We start from the raw sequence: 16561 nt of genomic DNA on the forward strand, positions 1-16561 counted from the left end.
TCTGCATGAACCAGACAAGCATGGCATGATCCTTGCTGAGTTAAAATTAACTTCTGTTCACCATGGTGTGCTGTAATAAACCCTAGTTACTTATTACCAGTCTTTCTTTCATCTCTGCGTGACTGGCTGAATAGATCTTCATGAGTTTCATCACTGGTTGAACAATAGCATGGGATATAGCCACGCTGTTAATGCATACACTGGGCCTCCAAATAGCGATCCAGTATTGCCAGTTTGCACTGTTCTCTATCCTTTCTTTTATCCTAGAATCAGCTTCTCTCTGAGCAAAATTGCAGCTTGAGTTAGGAATAGAGCAGCACAGAGCCCCCACGAGTAGCAGCTGCTGCAAAGATTTGCTGAGCCTCTATTTTTCCTAGCTTTGTTCTTTTTCTAGCTGATATTGACTGTTTTTTTGTGCAGTTCTTAACATGCAGGGAAGTTGAGTCATTGTCTTTCATGCTAGTTTTCTTTCCTGCCACATTTTCTCCCATTTGGCCCTTGGACCACGTATATTGTGGGAAGGCAGCATGTGGACAACGGTATAGTAACCCTGCTTCATTCCTCTGAACATATTAGTAAAACAGAAAGCTCAAACCTCCCCTTAAAAGGTATCTACTGTGTCTTTGACACTGTCTTCCACAGCATTCTTATGGAGAAACTGGCTGCTTATGGCTTGGACAAGTGCACTCTTCACTGGGTAAAAAACTGGCTGGACAGCCGAGCCCAGAGAGTGGTGGTGAATGGAGTCAAATCCAGCAGGCAGCCAGTCACGAGCGATGTTCCCCAGAGCTCAGTGTTGGGGTCGGTCCTGTTCAGTATCTTCACTGATAATCTGGATGAAGGGATTGAGTGCACCCTCAGTAAATTTGCAGATGACACCAAGCTGGGTGGAAGTGTCGATCTGCTGGAGAGCAGGAAGGCCCTACAGAGGGACCTGGGCAGGCTGGATCAATGGGCCGGGGCCAACGGTATGAGATTCAACAAGACCAAGTGCCGGGTCCTGCACTTGGGTCACAACAACCCCATGCAACACTACAGGCTTGGGGAGGAGTGGCTGGAGAGCTGCCTGGAGGAAAAGGACCTGGGGGTGTTGGCTGACAGCTGGCTGAACATGAGCCAGCAGTGTGCTCCGGCAGCCAAGAAGGCCAACAAGCCATCCTGGCTTGTATCAGGAATAGTGTGGCCAGCAGGAGCAGGGAGGTGATTGTGTCTCTGTACTCAGCACTGTTGAGGCTGCACCTTGAATATTGTGTTCAGTTTTGGGCCCCTCAGTACAAGAATGACATGGATGTGCTGGAGCATGACCAAAATAGGGCAACGAAGTTGGTGAAGGGTCTAGAGAACAAGTCTAATGAGGAGAGGCTGAGGGAGCTGGTTGTTTAGTCTGGAGAAGAGGAGGCTGAGGGGAGACCTTATCGCTCTCTACAACTACCTGAAAGGAGGCTGTGGCAAGGCAGGGGTCAGTCTCTTCTCCCTAGTAACAAGCGATAGGATGAGAGGAAAAGGCCTCAACCTGCGCCAGGGGAGGTTTAGGTTGGATATTAGGAAAAAATTCTTCACTGAAAGGGTTGTCAGGCATTGGAACAGGCTGCCCAGGGAAGTGGTTGAGTCTCCATCCCTGGAGGTATTTAAAAGAAGGGTAGATGTGGTGCTTGAGGATATGGTTTAGTGGTAGACTTGGCAGTGATAGGTTAGCGGTTGGACTCAATGATCTTAAGGGTCTTCTCCAACCTTAACAATTCTATGATTCTATGATTCTATGTTAAAACAATATGTAGGCACTAGTTAAAGCAAGAATCCTGGTCAGTTACTTGGCATGGGAAGAATTTAGGTAGCCAGATAAATCCCATGTACCTAGACCTTGCCTGGACTCTGAATGAACAGTGTTTTGTGATTGTTTTAGTTACTCTCAGTGGATCCTGAAGTCAGTTAAAACCTTTCTAGCCTGGCAAGTATTATGTACAGAGCTGGACAAATGTCTCTGATCATTCTACAGTAAAATAACTACTTTTTTATTATGAAAATAAAGATCTTCTGACACTGTTTTGAGCTCATTTTGCTCAGAATATTGTCTTAAATTGTCTGTGGGTAGCATATGTTGAACGAATAAATTATTACTTTGATCCAAGGTACTTGATTCCTGATGTTATTCATGCTGTCAGCGAGGAGATGTTGTAGAACTAACAAAGATTATCTAATGTGCTTATATTTCTTGTTCTTTGTAGTTTCAGCAGGCAGCTTATAACTGATCAGTTTATCCAGAGCATTTAATAAAGTTTTTGGCAAGCTAGATACAGTATATTTGAAGAGCTCATAGACTTCAATTTATGGATTTAAAAGAAGGTTTAATTATCTAAGTCTCCATAAATTTACTCACAACTCTTGTCTTAGCTCTTCAGCAGAGCATATATAATATTGTCATCCCATCTGCTTTTTAGAAAACATTATCTGATATTGTCCTTCCTAATGCCTGGTTATTTTATTTCCCCAAATTGTTTACAGCGCTTGTGAACTCAGGCCTCTGAGTGCTGGATGAGGCCAAACTGAAGTGTTTGGAGTGCTGGCTTAATACTGATCGAGCTATTTACAGGGAAGCTATAAGAAACGGAAAGGTTACAGGTGTCATTCACCATTGTGGGTTTTCAGTGTAAATAACAAAAAGTGGCATTTGCTCAGTGTTTCCATTTTTAATATTTTTCATGTGATCACAACAGGAAAAAATAATATGAAAAAAGGATTTCATCAGACTTCCAAAGCTGATTCTTATCCTTATTTTTAGTTTCTACAGGCTGTACCCTGTGGCTATAATAATGCTTTCTGTTGTCAAGGATAGGCTGTTCAGTCAGAATTCTTGCTTTCCTCCTTGCATTATGAAACATGTCCTTTCTAAAACCTGTGCTCCGATTGAAAACGGGACAGAAACCATTGCTGTGGCACTTCTTTTGCTCGGAATTATTTTGATGAGTGTAAATGTCTCAGGGGAAGGGAAAAAGCATTGATGTTTTTCTTGTGGCCAGACACCTGAGACACTTTTAAATCAGCTCAGCAAGGCATGGTGACTGGAGAGTATGGATGACCTGAGGAGGATGAACTGAGGGTTGCTTCTGCCATGATAGTCAGCTTCCCATATAAGCTGCTTTATAGTCAGCTGAAGTTCTCCAAGTTTCCTCTGAAGCTGCATCACTTGCAGGAAAGAGGGGAGGAAAAAAGAGGTTGACAATGAGAATTTGAAGTTTGGCTGGTTTTTTGGTTTGGGTTTTTTTTTTTTCTCCTAAGAGCAAGGTATGTGAGAAAACTTTGCCCCAAAATACATCTTTAAGTGTTGCCCATTCTGTGGCAGGGAGAGCTGTGCTCGTACAGCAGTACCGCAGACAGTTCCTGCGAGTGCTGACAGTCTAGGTGTCTTTAGGTAGTTTGAGTGTGTGCAAACGTACTGCCTCTTCTCAATCTTCTCTTAGAGGCTGTATCTTAGTACCAGGGTTTGTGGAGTGGACATATTTTATAGTGCTACTGAGTCAATAAAAAAGCAGAACAATGCTACTGGTTCACCACAAGCTGCTGATATATGTGGGACATAAAAATCATAGCTGTACAAAAGCAGGGGAGTATGATAATTAACTTATCAGCTTGAAATAAATGGCTTTTGAACAGCATAATCAACAGCTGTGATGCAGCTAGGGTCTCATTAGTGCTGAGCTAGGAGGAGGTCATTGTGGCTGAACGCTTTGGGAGAATCCCAGCACCCATGTAAGTTCTGTTGATTTCATCAATGTTGCACGATGGCAGAGTTTGACCCATAATAGCTATGCAAGTAGAGATCATTATTAAGAAAATTGGGTTAAACTGAAAACTGCTAAAGGCTGATTTCCCAGACTTTGGTGTGGAGGAAATTCTTATGATGCTTGTGGGGCAAAGGTACAGTTGATTGGGTTTTGGGGGTTGGGTATTTTCCCTTCCCATCCACATCTTTTGGCATTTCTTCCACAACTGCACCATAATACTTGAGTCATTTGTTTGAAAGATGAGTCTTTGGCAGACACTGTGCCACCACACTTCTCTAAGCTGCATGATGTTTATGGATTTTAAAATTATTCTATTACTCTAGGGACATATTCTCAGAACTAGACCAATGAATCCGAAGTGTGGCACTCTACTATTGATGGTATGTAAGCCACCTGAAATACCTTGGGTACCTGGCAGAGAATTGGCTGCTGCTGTTCTGTGATGTTTTGTGGGCTGTTGAACTAGTTTTGTTTAGTTCCTGCATTTACAGAAAGTTTGGGTAATCTTCTTCTGAAATGTCTGCCATGGCATATAGCTAAACACAAGGCACTGTGTCAGTGTGTGCTCCAAAAGCAAGAGGAAGAAGTATTCCTTGGGCAGAGGTACTGCACTTACTTTTAGTCAAAGGTAAGAGGCATTCAGAAGTCTTTTTTGTTCTCTCATACCCTGTTTTGCAGAGATTGGAAACTGACCTCCTACAGTTTACAGCAAATGCCTTTCCTATTTGGAGAATAACATGAGCTCTAGGCAAATGGGTCTTGATACATAGTATCTGGCGCTCATAAAAAAGTTTTGTGTGTGCCTGGAGATTTTCAGACTTGGAAGTGTCATTCTTAGCATAACTCAGTTTCCCTGTGCCTAATCTAATATACACTTGGTAGACGAGATAAAGACATTTGTTCTGAATTATTTGGACAAGCTGGTATCATGTTTTGCTGTCTTTTACTTTGAGACTTCTGGACATTGCAGTGCAGTAACAACATGCCTTTTATTCAGCATGTTGCACATGCAGTATGTTGGTCACTGGACAGTGCTGCAGAAGTTATGGCAACGTGCAGTAGCACTCATTTCAGCTGCACAGTTTCTGCTCCTGTTGGATGTGATAATCGTGCCCATCACTCTGCTATGCTTCATTCTGCAGAGTTTATAATTAATTTCCTGCCTGTCTGCAGGAGTGCCTACTCTTTCCACATGGCCTTCTTTCTCACCTCCTTTCATTCCTCTCGGAATCCTCTCAGAAACAAACACAGCACATTTTTGCTAATATTCAGACAAATGTAAAAAAGCATTTCACTCTTCCACCCATCCCTCTCTTTATCTTTCTTCCTGCATCTCCCTTTTCTCACTCCATCCCTGGTGCAAGACAAGTGATCAACTTGCCAAGAATTAGTAACTGCTATCCAAGAGCCTGGACTCGTGCCCCCTAAGTTGAGGGGAGGGAATGTAATCTTATCTGAGTCAGTATATGGGCCTGTTGCCAAGAGCCTCCCAAGTACTGCTTATCTGGCTAGATAGAGTTAGATGGTGAAGGAAAAACCTGTGTTATTGTTGATGTGATGCAGCTGATTGTTCGGTAGTTGTTGAAAATGTGTTAATTGTATTCTGATTGTTCAATTGGAGCAGTAGTACAGTAAGTACAGAATTACCTCTCCCAATGGCTCAGATATTGTGGCAGCGTTCCTGAAAGTCTACCACAAATTTCTGTAAGAGTAGATTGGAGCTTAAGTGGTGATTTTGTTTTCATTTGCCTTCATCATCAGCCACATTACATAATTCAAAATGCTAAACTGAGAGCTTGACGCAGCCAAGTACACAACCCTACTTGGAATGTATTTAATGACAGAAGATAGAAGAATACCTTCAGAGAGATTCTGTTGTTTTGTCCAGCTATCAAAATCTTTCAGGGCCTCAGAAAAACTGCTACAGTCCAGAACCTATTTTTCAAAACCAGAAGCTAACATTTTGTTTCAGATTGCAGAGACCTGAGAAACGCTGACCAAAGTTTACAGTGAGGTAGAGCACTTGCAACTTAATTTCCCCCTGTGACATCAAGTCACAGAATCAGAGAATGGTAGGGGTTGGAAGGGACCTCTGGAGATCTTCTTGTCCAACGCCCGTGCTTGAGCAGGGATACCTAGAGCACGGGGCACAGGAACGCGTCCAGGCAGGTTTTGAATGTCTCCAGGGAAGGAGACTCCACAGCCTCCCTGGGCAGCCTGTGCCACTGCTCTGGCACCCTCACAGGAAAGAAGATTTTTCTCATATTTACCTGGAACCTCCTGTGTTCCAACTTGTGCCCGTTGCCCCTTGTCCTGTCATTGGGCACTAATGAAAAGAGCCTAGTCCCATCGTCCTGACACCCACCCTTTAGATATTTATAGGTATTGATGAAATCCCCCCTCAGTCTTCTCTTCTCCAGGCTGAACAAACCCAAGTCTCTCAGCCTTTCCTCATAAGGGAGATGCTCCAGTCCCCTGATCATCTTGGTAGCTCTCCGCTGGACTTGCTCAAGGAGTTCCACCTCCTTCTGAAACTGGGGGGCCCAAAACGGGACACAGTACTCCAAATGTGGTCTCACCAGGGCAGAGTAGAGGGGGAGGATAACCTCCCTCGATCTGCTGGCCACACTCCTTTTAATGCAGCCCAGGATACCATTGGCCTTCTTGGCCAGAAGGGCCCAGTGCTGGCTCATGGTCAGCTTGTTGTCCACCAGCACTCCGGGGTCCCTCTCAACAGAGCTGCTTTCCAGTAGTTCAGCCCCCAGCCTGTACTGGTGCATGGGGTTGTTCCTCCCCAGGTGCAGGACCTTGCACTTACTCCTGCACCTGGGGAGCTTGCACTGTCCAGCTGTTTCAAGTCAGATAGCCGAGAACCAGTTTCCACCATTCAGTATGAAAAGCTGGGATTTAACCACTGGAGAGCCTTGAAAAATTCCAGCAGGCATGTTTGCAGATTGAAGTGCCTGATTGCCGTTTTGAGCATTTGAACCTAAGATTTATTTGCATATACATCCCATAGGCACTTTCTCCATCATGTAATCCATTCTCATGCTGCTTTTTCCAGTCTGTTATTTGTGTAGTTTGTTAAAATGCTTCTGTTGAATCCTTTCAACAGTGGAATTGGTGGAAAGTTATCTAACTTTTCTTCCCTCTCTCCCTTCCTCTACAAGTAGAATTTTTGTCTGTATTCTGCCCACTAACCTTATGATTTTACCCCCTAGTTCAGACTTTTGACATGAAATAATTGATTTATTCTGAGAAAGTTTATTTGCTTTCCCCCATTATTTCTATAGTTTTCTGTATTTTTCATTCAGCTTCTGCTCAGTCCTACATGCTTAGGCATAGCCTTAGGTCCATCTGCACACCTAGCCTGCACATCGGGTCACTGACCCCTCTCAGCATTGCTGAGCAGCAATTAATGAGATCCTTTATGCAGCTTTAATGGAGACTTCCAGTCCTGTCCTTAGTTTGCCAGACATAAGCGCTTCAGAAGGAGGTCTGCTTTTTCAGTGAAGTCTTATTTCCCATATCTAATACACAGTAGATGAGTCATTTGCACTGTAAAACTGCTTTTGGAACCAGAAACACTCTTTTTGGCCTTGCTGTCTTCCTGATATTTTGGACTTCTGCAAGAATGGACCATCTGCATCTGTAAAGCTGCTTTTTTGACTTGACTCCTGTGGAAGTCCCCAGAGGTGAATTTGGCCCAGTAAATGAAATTATAAACAGAAACCTGTAGAAACTGCATTTACAATTCTGGAGCATATAAAATTTTAGACAGTTGGATGTAAACAATATAAAAAATATAAAAATATATAGTTGGGTATAAACAATCGTAACTTACATACAGGAGTTGTTGATTTCAAGTTTGAATTTGATGTAGTTAGAACTTAAATAAGTACTGGTGAAGTAAACCAGTGATGACTACAGCTGTGTTTTGATAAGCACAAGAGTGTCCCATTGAATTATAAAGTGGGGTATTACTGTGCCATGTAGAGCTACCATTGGCAGAACAAATATCACAAAGCTGGACTGAAGAGTTTAGGCTAACAGAAGCAATAATATGACAGGGATTTTGCAAACTGGAAAACAGTTTCTTTTTCTGATGTTCACTTTATAAACAGAAGATAGTGTAAAAACACAGCTGTATAATAAGGTTATAAAACATCCACTTCTCAATAAATTATGAAGCAAACGTGCAGTTTAACGTAGGAAGGCAAAAATAAAAAAGTAGACAATTTATTATGAAATGCCCTACAGTATTAAGGCCAGTGTATCAGAAATCACATCACTGGTTGATTTTTGACCAATGCTGTTTATACACGTAAATCATTACCACTAAATGTTGTATTCTGGGTTTGCTGTCTGTAGATACTTCTTATTGATACTACTTGAGCTGATTTTTATGTTGTTGAAGAGGATTGTGGCAAATGTCATTGCATATTAAAAAGCTGAGCCCCAAACCTCTTAATTTTTCAAATGAGAGCTGTGCTTTTCTGAAGCCCTTACAGGACCTCAGTTACACCTCCTGCCTTCAGACAAAGCTGGTGCAGCCCTAGCTGTGCAGTCGTTTGCTTGATTAAATGTGCCATCTAGTGGCTAGCGGGTGGTAGTTAATTAAAAAAAAAAAAAAAAAAAAAAGAACATAACCCAGTGGAGATTTTAATGCATTTTTACACCAGCAGGGAAAGTGGATGGAGGTTGACAAATCCTTATATTGCCTTCTTTTTCTCCCCTTAATTAACAGGTATTTATAGACTATTATTTGTTTCCAAAAATGCCTTTTTTTCTACTGTCTGTTGTCCACTCATTGCTCTCAGGCTGTTTGCTGAGGTCCAGGTTGAAGTTGTCTGTTATGGCAGAATATTTGGGCAGAATAATTAGTGCTGTATTAAAAAAAAAACCTTCAGAAGTCATATTGTAACATCACTGTTAATGCCTGCAGCTGAAATGTTGATTCTCAAAGACTTGGCTCAAGTGCCTAGAACTGCCCAAATTTCATAGAATCATAGACTCACCGAATGGTTTGGGTTGTAAGAGGCCTCTAAAGGTCATCTAGTCCTGCAATGAGCAGGGACATCTCCAACTAGATCAGGCTGTTCTGATTCAGCCTGACCTTGAAAGTTTCCAGGGGTGGCACATTTCTCTGGGCAACCTGTTCCAGTGTTTCACCACCCTCATCATAAAAAATTTCTTCCTTATATCTAGTCTAAATCTACCCTCTTTTAGTTTAAAACCATTATTCCTTGTCCTGTCACAACAGGCCCTACAAAAAAGTCTATCCCCACTTATAAGACCCCTTTAAGTACTTAAAGGCTACAATAAGGTCTCACCCCTTGCTGCCCCCAAGTATCCTCATTGTCCACCTGTCCTTTATGTAACTGCTAAACCTTGCTGTTGCTTGTACATAAGTGGTGCGAATTGGATTTTGTGCAGAAAGTTGCCACCAGAGCTACTCAGCACCTTAGTGGTTAGTACAGACACCCAGGATGTTCAAAACCCAGAGTCAAACCACTTCACTGGTGGATTATTTTGACTTTGGATTCCTGTTAGTGCTGAGGTTTCCACTAAATAAGAATTTTTGTTGAGATACTCAGCCAAAGTCCCTCTGCCATTTTTAGAAAACCCCTTAAGCGGCTGAATCCTGCCACACGTGTGCCATTGTTTCACATACCGCTGAAGTCACACTTTAATTGAACGGCCTCAGACTGCTTTCAGTTCCACGTAGCACATCATTTATGTTGTTGATACCAACAGGTCAAAGACATCCATAGCTGTCTACGCCGAAACAAATCCATAGGCTTTGAGGTTGGGTTTGGGAGAGAGGGCTTCAGATGGAAGTACCTAAGAAGTGTTACCCAGCTCTTGGTACAGGTTTGTCTTTGTAACATGGGAGAGGTTGCAGCTCACTGCTACAGCGTGGGAACATGGTTTGAGGATCATGGTACTGCATGTAGGTTGCACTGTAGAATAACAGTCCTCATACATGCTCTTACCACGTTCTACTATGGGGGCACCAAATCCCTAATGGAGGCAGTTGAGATGGAAAAGCTTTATTTAAAAAAATTTAATAAAATAATCTTTGTTATTAATCAGGGAAGGAGTTATTTGAGACAATCAACACCTAGCAGTTTTATAAAAGAAGAAATGCATGCTGGGGATCTTTGTTTTCTATATGTGATGTTTGCAAAATGAAGTTAAACACTGAAAACAATAGTTTGATGTTTGTTTTTTATGGAGACACCTGTGTGCTTCAGTCCAAGTCACTATAACTCTTGAGAATCAACTCTCCGTGTGGATCACATCAAATCAAGTACTTGTCATCTTGATTTCAAAAAGGCTTGGTTTAGATCGTTGGCTTAAGGAAAGTGTTATTACTATTTTTCTCTCCCTTTCTCTTCTAGGATATTAAATACAACATTGTTTGAACTGTATGAAGCTCTGGGCAATTTTCCTGCCTTGTGGGTCTTCAACGTGCTCCTTGTGATTCTTCAAATTCTGCACTGTTTTTGGTCTTACCTAATCATAAAGGCAGCCTACAAAGCTATTTCAAAGGGCAAGGTAAGACAGCACGGTTCTGTTTCATGTTTAGGATTTTAACTTTTTAATTATCAGTACAGGGTAACTGACTTTTTGGTTACTTTTTTTTTCTAATCCATAACACATTACTGAAGACACATGTTGTTTTATGTAAGCTCTTCTTCCCTTTCATGGAAATGTTTTTCCACTCCTAACAAATATCAGATAAGTTAATATGCTCTTAATTGAGATTGTATTTATACGTGCTTCCACGCTTCTTTTTTATAATCTGGCACACTGAACCAAACTATGCTAGGAAAATCGGATTAAAAAAAAAACCACAACAACCGAACTGCTTTCTTGGGGCTGCCAGTTCTGTTTTTCTTCTTTATAGTAGTTGTTAGCAAAGTGTTCATTTCCCAGCCTGTAGTGATAGTAATAATAATACAAATTGATATTCAGCTGCCTTTGCTAGTGGGAAAGTTACAAATCACAGCCTCTTTTGTGTTTTGGTATTAATGAGATTCTGCGAAGAGCTGTGTGCTTTCTTTCTAGGATTCCTACAGCAAGACCATTTGGGGTAAAATTTAGTGTCTTGCTGCCATTGTTATATTTGACAGGAAGATATAATTTACGGAAATGCTAGCCCCGTTGCACTTGCTGTGCAGATACAGCGCTCACATTTAGATGATAGAACTAATGCTTACAGATCATGTAAAGTACAGGGCATTTTGCCCTTACAGAGTGGAGTGCATGAGTAGGTATTTTAGACATGTAACTGCCGCTGAAGTGAATGGGATTTTTCTGAAAAAAAAAAAAAAAAAAAAAAACGCTTTCTATGAATGGAGAGCTCAGTCTTGCACTGGATGGAGCCCAGAATCTGTCACTTGCTCTGTTTGAAAGACAGCGCATTTGTGAACTGTATTTTGCCTGGAAGCCACACTTCAGTCTCCTCTGCTTTTAGCGATTATTAGCCTCAGCTGTCCTGTCTGAATTACACCAGTGACTTCAAAGAGTGCTTCATACTCTTTCTTACTCTGCTTGTTTATCCTTTCCCTTGTGCTGTGCTGGAAGGCTGGAAAGTGGAACCCCTTGCATGTAAGTTTCTTTAAATTTGCTATGCGAAAGATTTATTCTGTGCAATACTGATGTTTGTGGGATTTTTTAATTTGTAGTTTCTGTTTGGTATTTTTATCCAGTGTTTGTGTTTATATATTTAAGTGAAGGCTATCTTTAAAGGCCATTTTTACTTCTTGCCTATGCATTGCCTAATATCATCCAAACCCACTTCTATCTGTAGTATCTGGCTGCTATTATGTTAGAACCTTTTTTACACATGTATATCAGCAGGATAAGCAGCTGCTCTGTCACCATTCAGGAAGCATACCTGAGAGTGTAAGGCCTCTGCCTTGTAACTTAAAGAATTACACAGGAGAAAATTTAGATTGTACGAGAGCAGAGTTAGACACAGTAAGACAGTGACCTGGTTAAAGATGCATATGTACAACAATACACACGGGATTCTTCTTCCTTCAGGTCTTAACTTACTTCCTCTCTTGCAACCCTGTTCTTTCCATTTCTGCAGTAAAATAAGTGGTGTTTTCACTATACATTACAGATATCTTAGGGTAGATCTTCATCCTTAATTATTGTTTTATTTTTGTATTATTAGTATCCACCTTTGGAACATCTCAGCTGATAAAGCAATTTAATTCGTAGCTAATTCTAACCATCTGTTTCTTACTCACTCTTGTGCTTAGGAGTTTTATAAACATATATATTTTTCTGGACTCCTTCTATAGAAATTACTCCAGTGAGTTCTGTTGGGGATAAACAAAAGAGAACTAAGTACTGGAGGATGTGTTGCATTCATATCAGGTATTAAGTGCAAAGACCCCAGTATGTTGCTTCATTTTAAAAATAATGAGAGTGGATCACATATTGAATAGAAGTGGCTGCAGCATAGAATCTTCTTTTGATTGTTTGGCTTTGGGGAAGGACCCTAGTGGAAGAACTGGCAGCAAATCTAATATATTAAGAGAATTTAAGATGAGACAGAATTTTTCGATCATTTGGTCTGCCATCACAGGCATTCAGTACCCTGTGCTGGGCCCATTCTCTTCTGTCTGATTAAAGGATAATTCTAAGTGTATTTCTGTATCCCCAACAGCTTTAACATAGTCCTTTATATAAAAGAGATTGAAGTAATCTGTTAATTGAAGCTGCGTAAGTACGGAATCAAATTTCTGACCCACAGGTGTCAGAATTGCAGGCTTTCTAGACATTGTCATTAAAATCTTTACTTATTAGGAGGTATATGGGAACTGTGTGTTTCTTCTTTCTCTCTTCCCAACCAGAATAGTGTCACTCAGGTGTTGTGATATTGCAAGGATAGTAGCAACACTGGGAGGCCTAAAGGCAAATGTCTGTTTCTGAGGAGAGAGCTGGAGAACAGAGTTTGCTTTCTGGAGTACAGGAGGATTACTGTAAGCAAAAAAATTACATGCGGTGGGCCCTGTTCTTCAATTGTTTTGATTTTTTTGTGAAAAAGACTCGCCATGTATTTTGCCCCCTTTATGTCCATTCACTATAGTAAAGTCAATTGGAATTGCCCAATGTGCAACCAGCACAGCACGGAGAGGTTTTGAATTAATTAGGAAGATCAGCTATACAAACAGGTGTAGAAGCAGGCATGGAAAGCTGCATCTTTAAAGCTACATGCAGCTTAGACTTCAGACCTTATTCCGTTGATGGTTTTTTTTACTTCATCTGATGCACTTTTACCAGTTTTGCAGATTTTCAAGATCAGACTGGGTGGAGCTCTGTGTGACCTTACCTGACTCCACAGCTGACCCTACTTTGAGCAGGAGTTTGGACATAGACTTTCTGAGGTCTCTTCTGACCTGAGTTATCCTATGATCCTACATGTTGGCAGTGCCATTGTTACCTCCCTGGGAAAAACATCCCATTAAAAACAGGACAGGCAGGGCCTTTCCTCTGCAGGATTTTCTTTTCTATTGCCCTTGTTTTCTCTCCTTAACCTGCCTGTTGTTGGTTTCCTCGTGTTTTTACTTGTTTTGGGTGCAACTGACTGAATGGGGTAAAGCAAAGTCACCTCAGGGATTCTGAAGGGGCTCAGCTCTCAAACTTAGTGATCTTCCTCTATGACCTTGAAAAAGTTCTACAAAGGAGGAGAGCAGATTCCTTAACCTAAGGAACAGCTTTCACCCAGTAAATGGGTATAAACCAGCAGGAAGGAAATCAGCTGGAAATGAGCAGGAAATCCCTAGCAATTAAGATCAGTCTGTTTCTGAAACAGCTTTCCAGCAACACGATGGGGAAGACAGTTGAACTGCTCAAGTACGTTTGTGGTTCCTGTGATAGAGACTGAAGTGGACTATGTCCACTGTTTCCAAGCCCCATTCTCACCACTTGCCTGAAGTCAAGAGACTGGAGTTACCTAGTGTGGTGAGTTATGTTTCAGCCAGTACTCCTGTCTCCTACTGCCAGCCCATAGCACTGTTCCCTGGAGCCATGTGGCCTCTAGAGAATAAGTTGGGAGGTGAGAGGGAATAAGTTGGGTTGAATACTTTGTATAATCAGGTCAAAGAGAAGCATGCCAAAGGAAGCACAGGAAACGAAGTTGTAGTAGGAGGGCAGAGGGACAGAGGCTGGGTTGAATTCAGGAGCTTGGATTGTTGGTTCCTTTAGTGTGTGCACAACCCTTTGCTTTGACCACTGTGCCATCACTTTGACATACTTCCATCAATGTACCAGTGCGAAGGTCTCACCCTGCCTTTGCACATAGCATATGTGTATATAGGCATCTGTGTTTGAAGTTAGTCCAGGCAGGCAAAGGCAGAGAAATGTGCCAGAGCTGAGATAGCCTTCAAAGCTCAAATTGAAAAATGTTTGAATTCTCTGATTCTGGCTTGAACCAAAAATCTCAGTTGTTTCCTTACAATCATCTGCTGCTTTCTTCGTTTTCAAATTCTACAGGTAGCAAAGGATGATCGAAGTGACATTGAGTCAAGCTCAGATGAGGAAGAAACAGTACCTCGTTCAAAGACCCCGCACAGCACTATCACCACTAATGGGACTGGCGGTGCCAATGGGACAAATGGGTATCTTACTGGTGGCACTTGCTCAGATGAGCATTAATCCTTGAGTTCAATCATAAGACACGAACAGAATGAACTGTTTGCTACTGGAAGTATTATAAGTTGTGAATGCGGTTTCTTCATATATCTCAGCATCAGAAAAAATTAGGAGTATCAAAGCATTCTGATAGTGCACTGCCATATTTCCTGTTTGTGAATGAAGACAACACACCATTCTGTATACGTAGGCATGCTGTATGTGTATGTAACTGACACAATGGGAGCAGTATTTTCACTTGTACTGTCTTTGAAATATTATTTATTTTGTATTCGTTTGGGAACTTCTGGACAAAAGGGAATTAATATCCATTCTCAAACTTTTTCTCTTGGGATTCTCAGTGGTGGAGAGCATCACGTTCAGATCTCTTCTGTCCATCCCTGTTGCTTTTGCTGAGTCTGCTATAAGTAATAGTTGCTTGATTTGTTACTTACAGTAAGACAGAACATAGCTTTATAGATTCTAGATCTGCTTCAGATATTTTTGCTATCTTTGTGTTTTAAAGTGCTGGTTTTGAAACTGCCTATCAAATCAAAGTGGCCATTCCTCCAACACAAAGTTTTAAAACACTGGATTGGTATTTTAAATAGTAGGTAATGTGGTCAATTAGCAATTCAGGAAAAAAATGCGGTAAATGTGGAATATTATTTTAGCATAATTTAAAACTCAGTTTGGTGGTTAATTGCATTAGAAGTAGACTTGATTAGTTGTGCACATACCCCAAAGCATTGATGTCAACAGTTAGGATAACCTCATTCTCACTTTTATTTTTTGCCTTGTAATTTTTGACCTCTAAAGATTCTAGCTTTTCACAGAGATTCCATGTTGAAAGGTGTTTGTTCAAGTGCACCATTGTGAGTCCAGACCTCATTCCTGAAACTGGTTTTGCATGTTCAGATGGATGAGAGCAGGGGTGTAATGGAAAAATAAGTAGATTAAAAGTTATCGCTTCCTCAGACACAGTTCAGTGTGGGTATTGCTCTTATAATTATTGCCACTTTCTTAGTAGGCTGAAGAGAGAGAAGGCAGAACATCATACATTACTAGAAATAGTTTGTTTTACATGCATGAAAAGTTCAGCAAAATTCACTTATAATTCACAGCATATAAAATTAAGGGTCTCTTTAAAATAATTTTGCTCTCCCTTTTCATCCAAGATTTACAAACTGTGTTCCAAAGATGACAAAGTATATACCCAAAATAAACATCTTTTTTAATATTATATACACACTTCTTCCAGTCTCTAGATCAAAGTTTGATGTAGGATGCTAAGGATCATACCACTCTTGCAGGATGCTTTTCTGTGATATGTAACAGCAGTGCCAAAAGTAGGTGAAGTTCTTGGGTAACAGACTCTATGCAACCTACTGTTCCACAGTATTGAGTATGTGCACACAGAACCAATGTGCTTATAGACCAAAGACATATATATATATTTTTAAAAACAAGGAAAAATAAAGAAGAAACAAATCAGGAAAAAAATGTGTGTCTTCTAAATACAAAGGGGTTGGAGTGTTGTGTTCAGCTGGAACTCTAAGCCAGGAAATATTTCTGATTCCTTCCACCTATGCAAATAGCAAAATACAGATGGTTTCTGATGCCATAGAACATGTTTAAAGGCTCTATTTTATACAGATTCCATTGAAGAAAGTTGCATTGCCACCTCTTTCTTTTGAAAGGCTGAGATTTGCCCTATTCTACTGGTCAGTCTTGAAAACTTCTGAAACCTTTATTATCCATAGGGACCCTTGTGTGTTAGCAAAAAATATGCTAAAAGTAAGGGCAGAATGGCATGAATGAAAATAGTACCTCCACTTAGTAGACCATAAAGGTCAGAAAACTGAAAAACTGTAAATTGTAGAAGAGCTGTCAGTTTTACTACCCGCAGAGCATCTTTTGAAAAAGCCAGGTAACCTTGTAATTCAGCAGCTGCCTAGCTTATACATCCATGAATATATCTGAGGGAGCAAGGGAGTCTTATTTAAATCTCCTTCTCCCCAAAAGCTTCTCTGCCTCTAATTTTTCTCATCTGTCTCCTGTGCCTCTGATTTCATACAGTTATCTGTAGGGCTGGTTATACATGTGAAAATACACTGATTGCA

At 40.9% G+C, this 16561-nt stretch overlaps 1 protein-coding gene across 2 annotated transcripts in view; it reads left to right on the plus strand.

The window, feature by feature from the left end:
- Positions 1-15681, plus strand: part of CERS6 (ceramide synthase 6) — a 128094-nt gene extending 112413 nt beyond the window's left edge. Inside the window, exons 9-11 of one of the 2 annotated variants that reach the window (XM_075093364.1) lie at positions 10187-10343; positions 11376-11399; positions 14301-14564. In XM_075093364.1, the coding sequence (XP_074949465.1) occupies positions 10187-10343; positions 11376-11399; positions 14301-14462 (343 nt within the window). In that variant the 3' untranslated portion in view covers positions 14463-14564. Of the gene's footprint in view, positions 1-10186; positions 10344-11375; positions 11400-14300 lie in introns of both variants that reach the window. The other variant, XM_075093365.1, reaches the window with a different exon arrangement.
- Positions 15682-16561: the final 880 nt, after the last annotated feature.

Source organism: Phalacrocorax aristotelis, chromosome 5, assembly GCF_949628215.1.
Source record: "Phalacrocorax aristotelis chromosome 5, bGulAri2.1, whole genome shotgun sequence".
Lineage (NCBI taxonomy): Eukaryota > Metazoa > Chordata > Aves > Suliformes > Phalacrocoracidae > Phalacrocorax > Phalacrocorax aristotelis.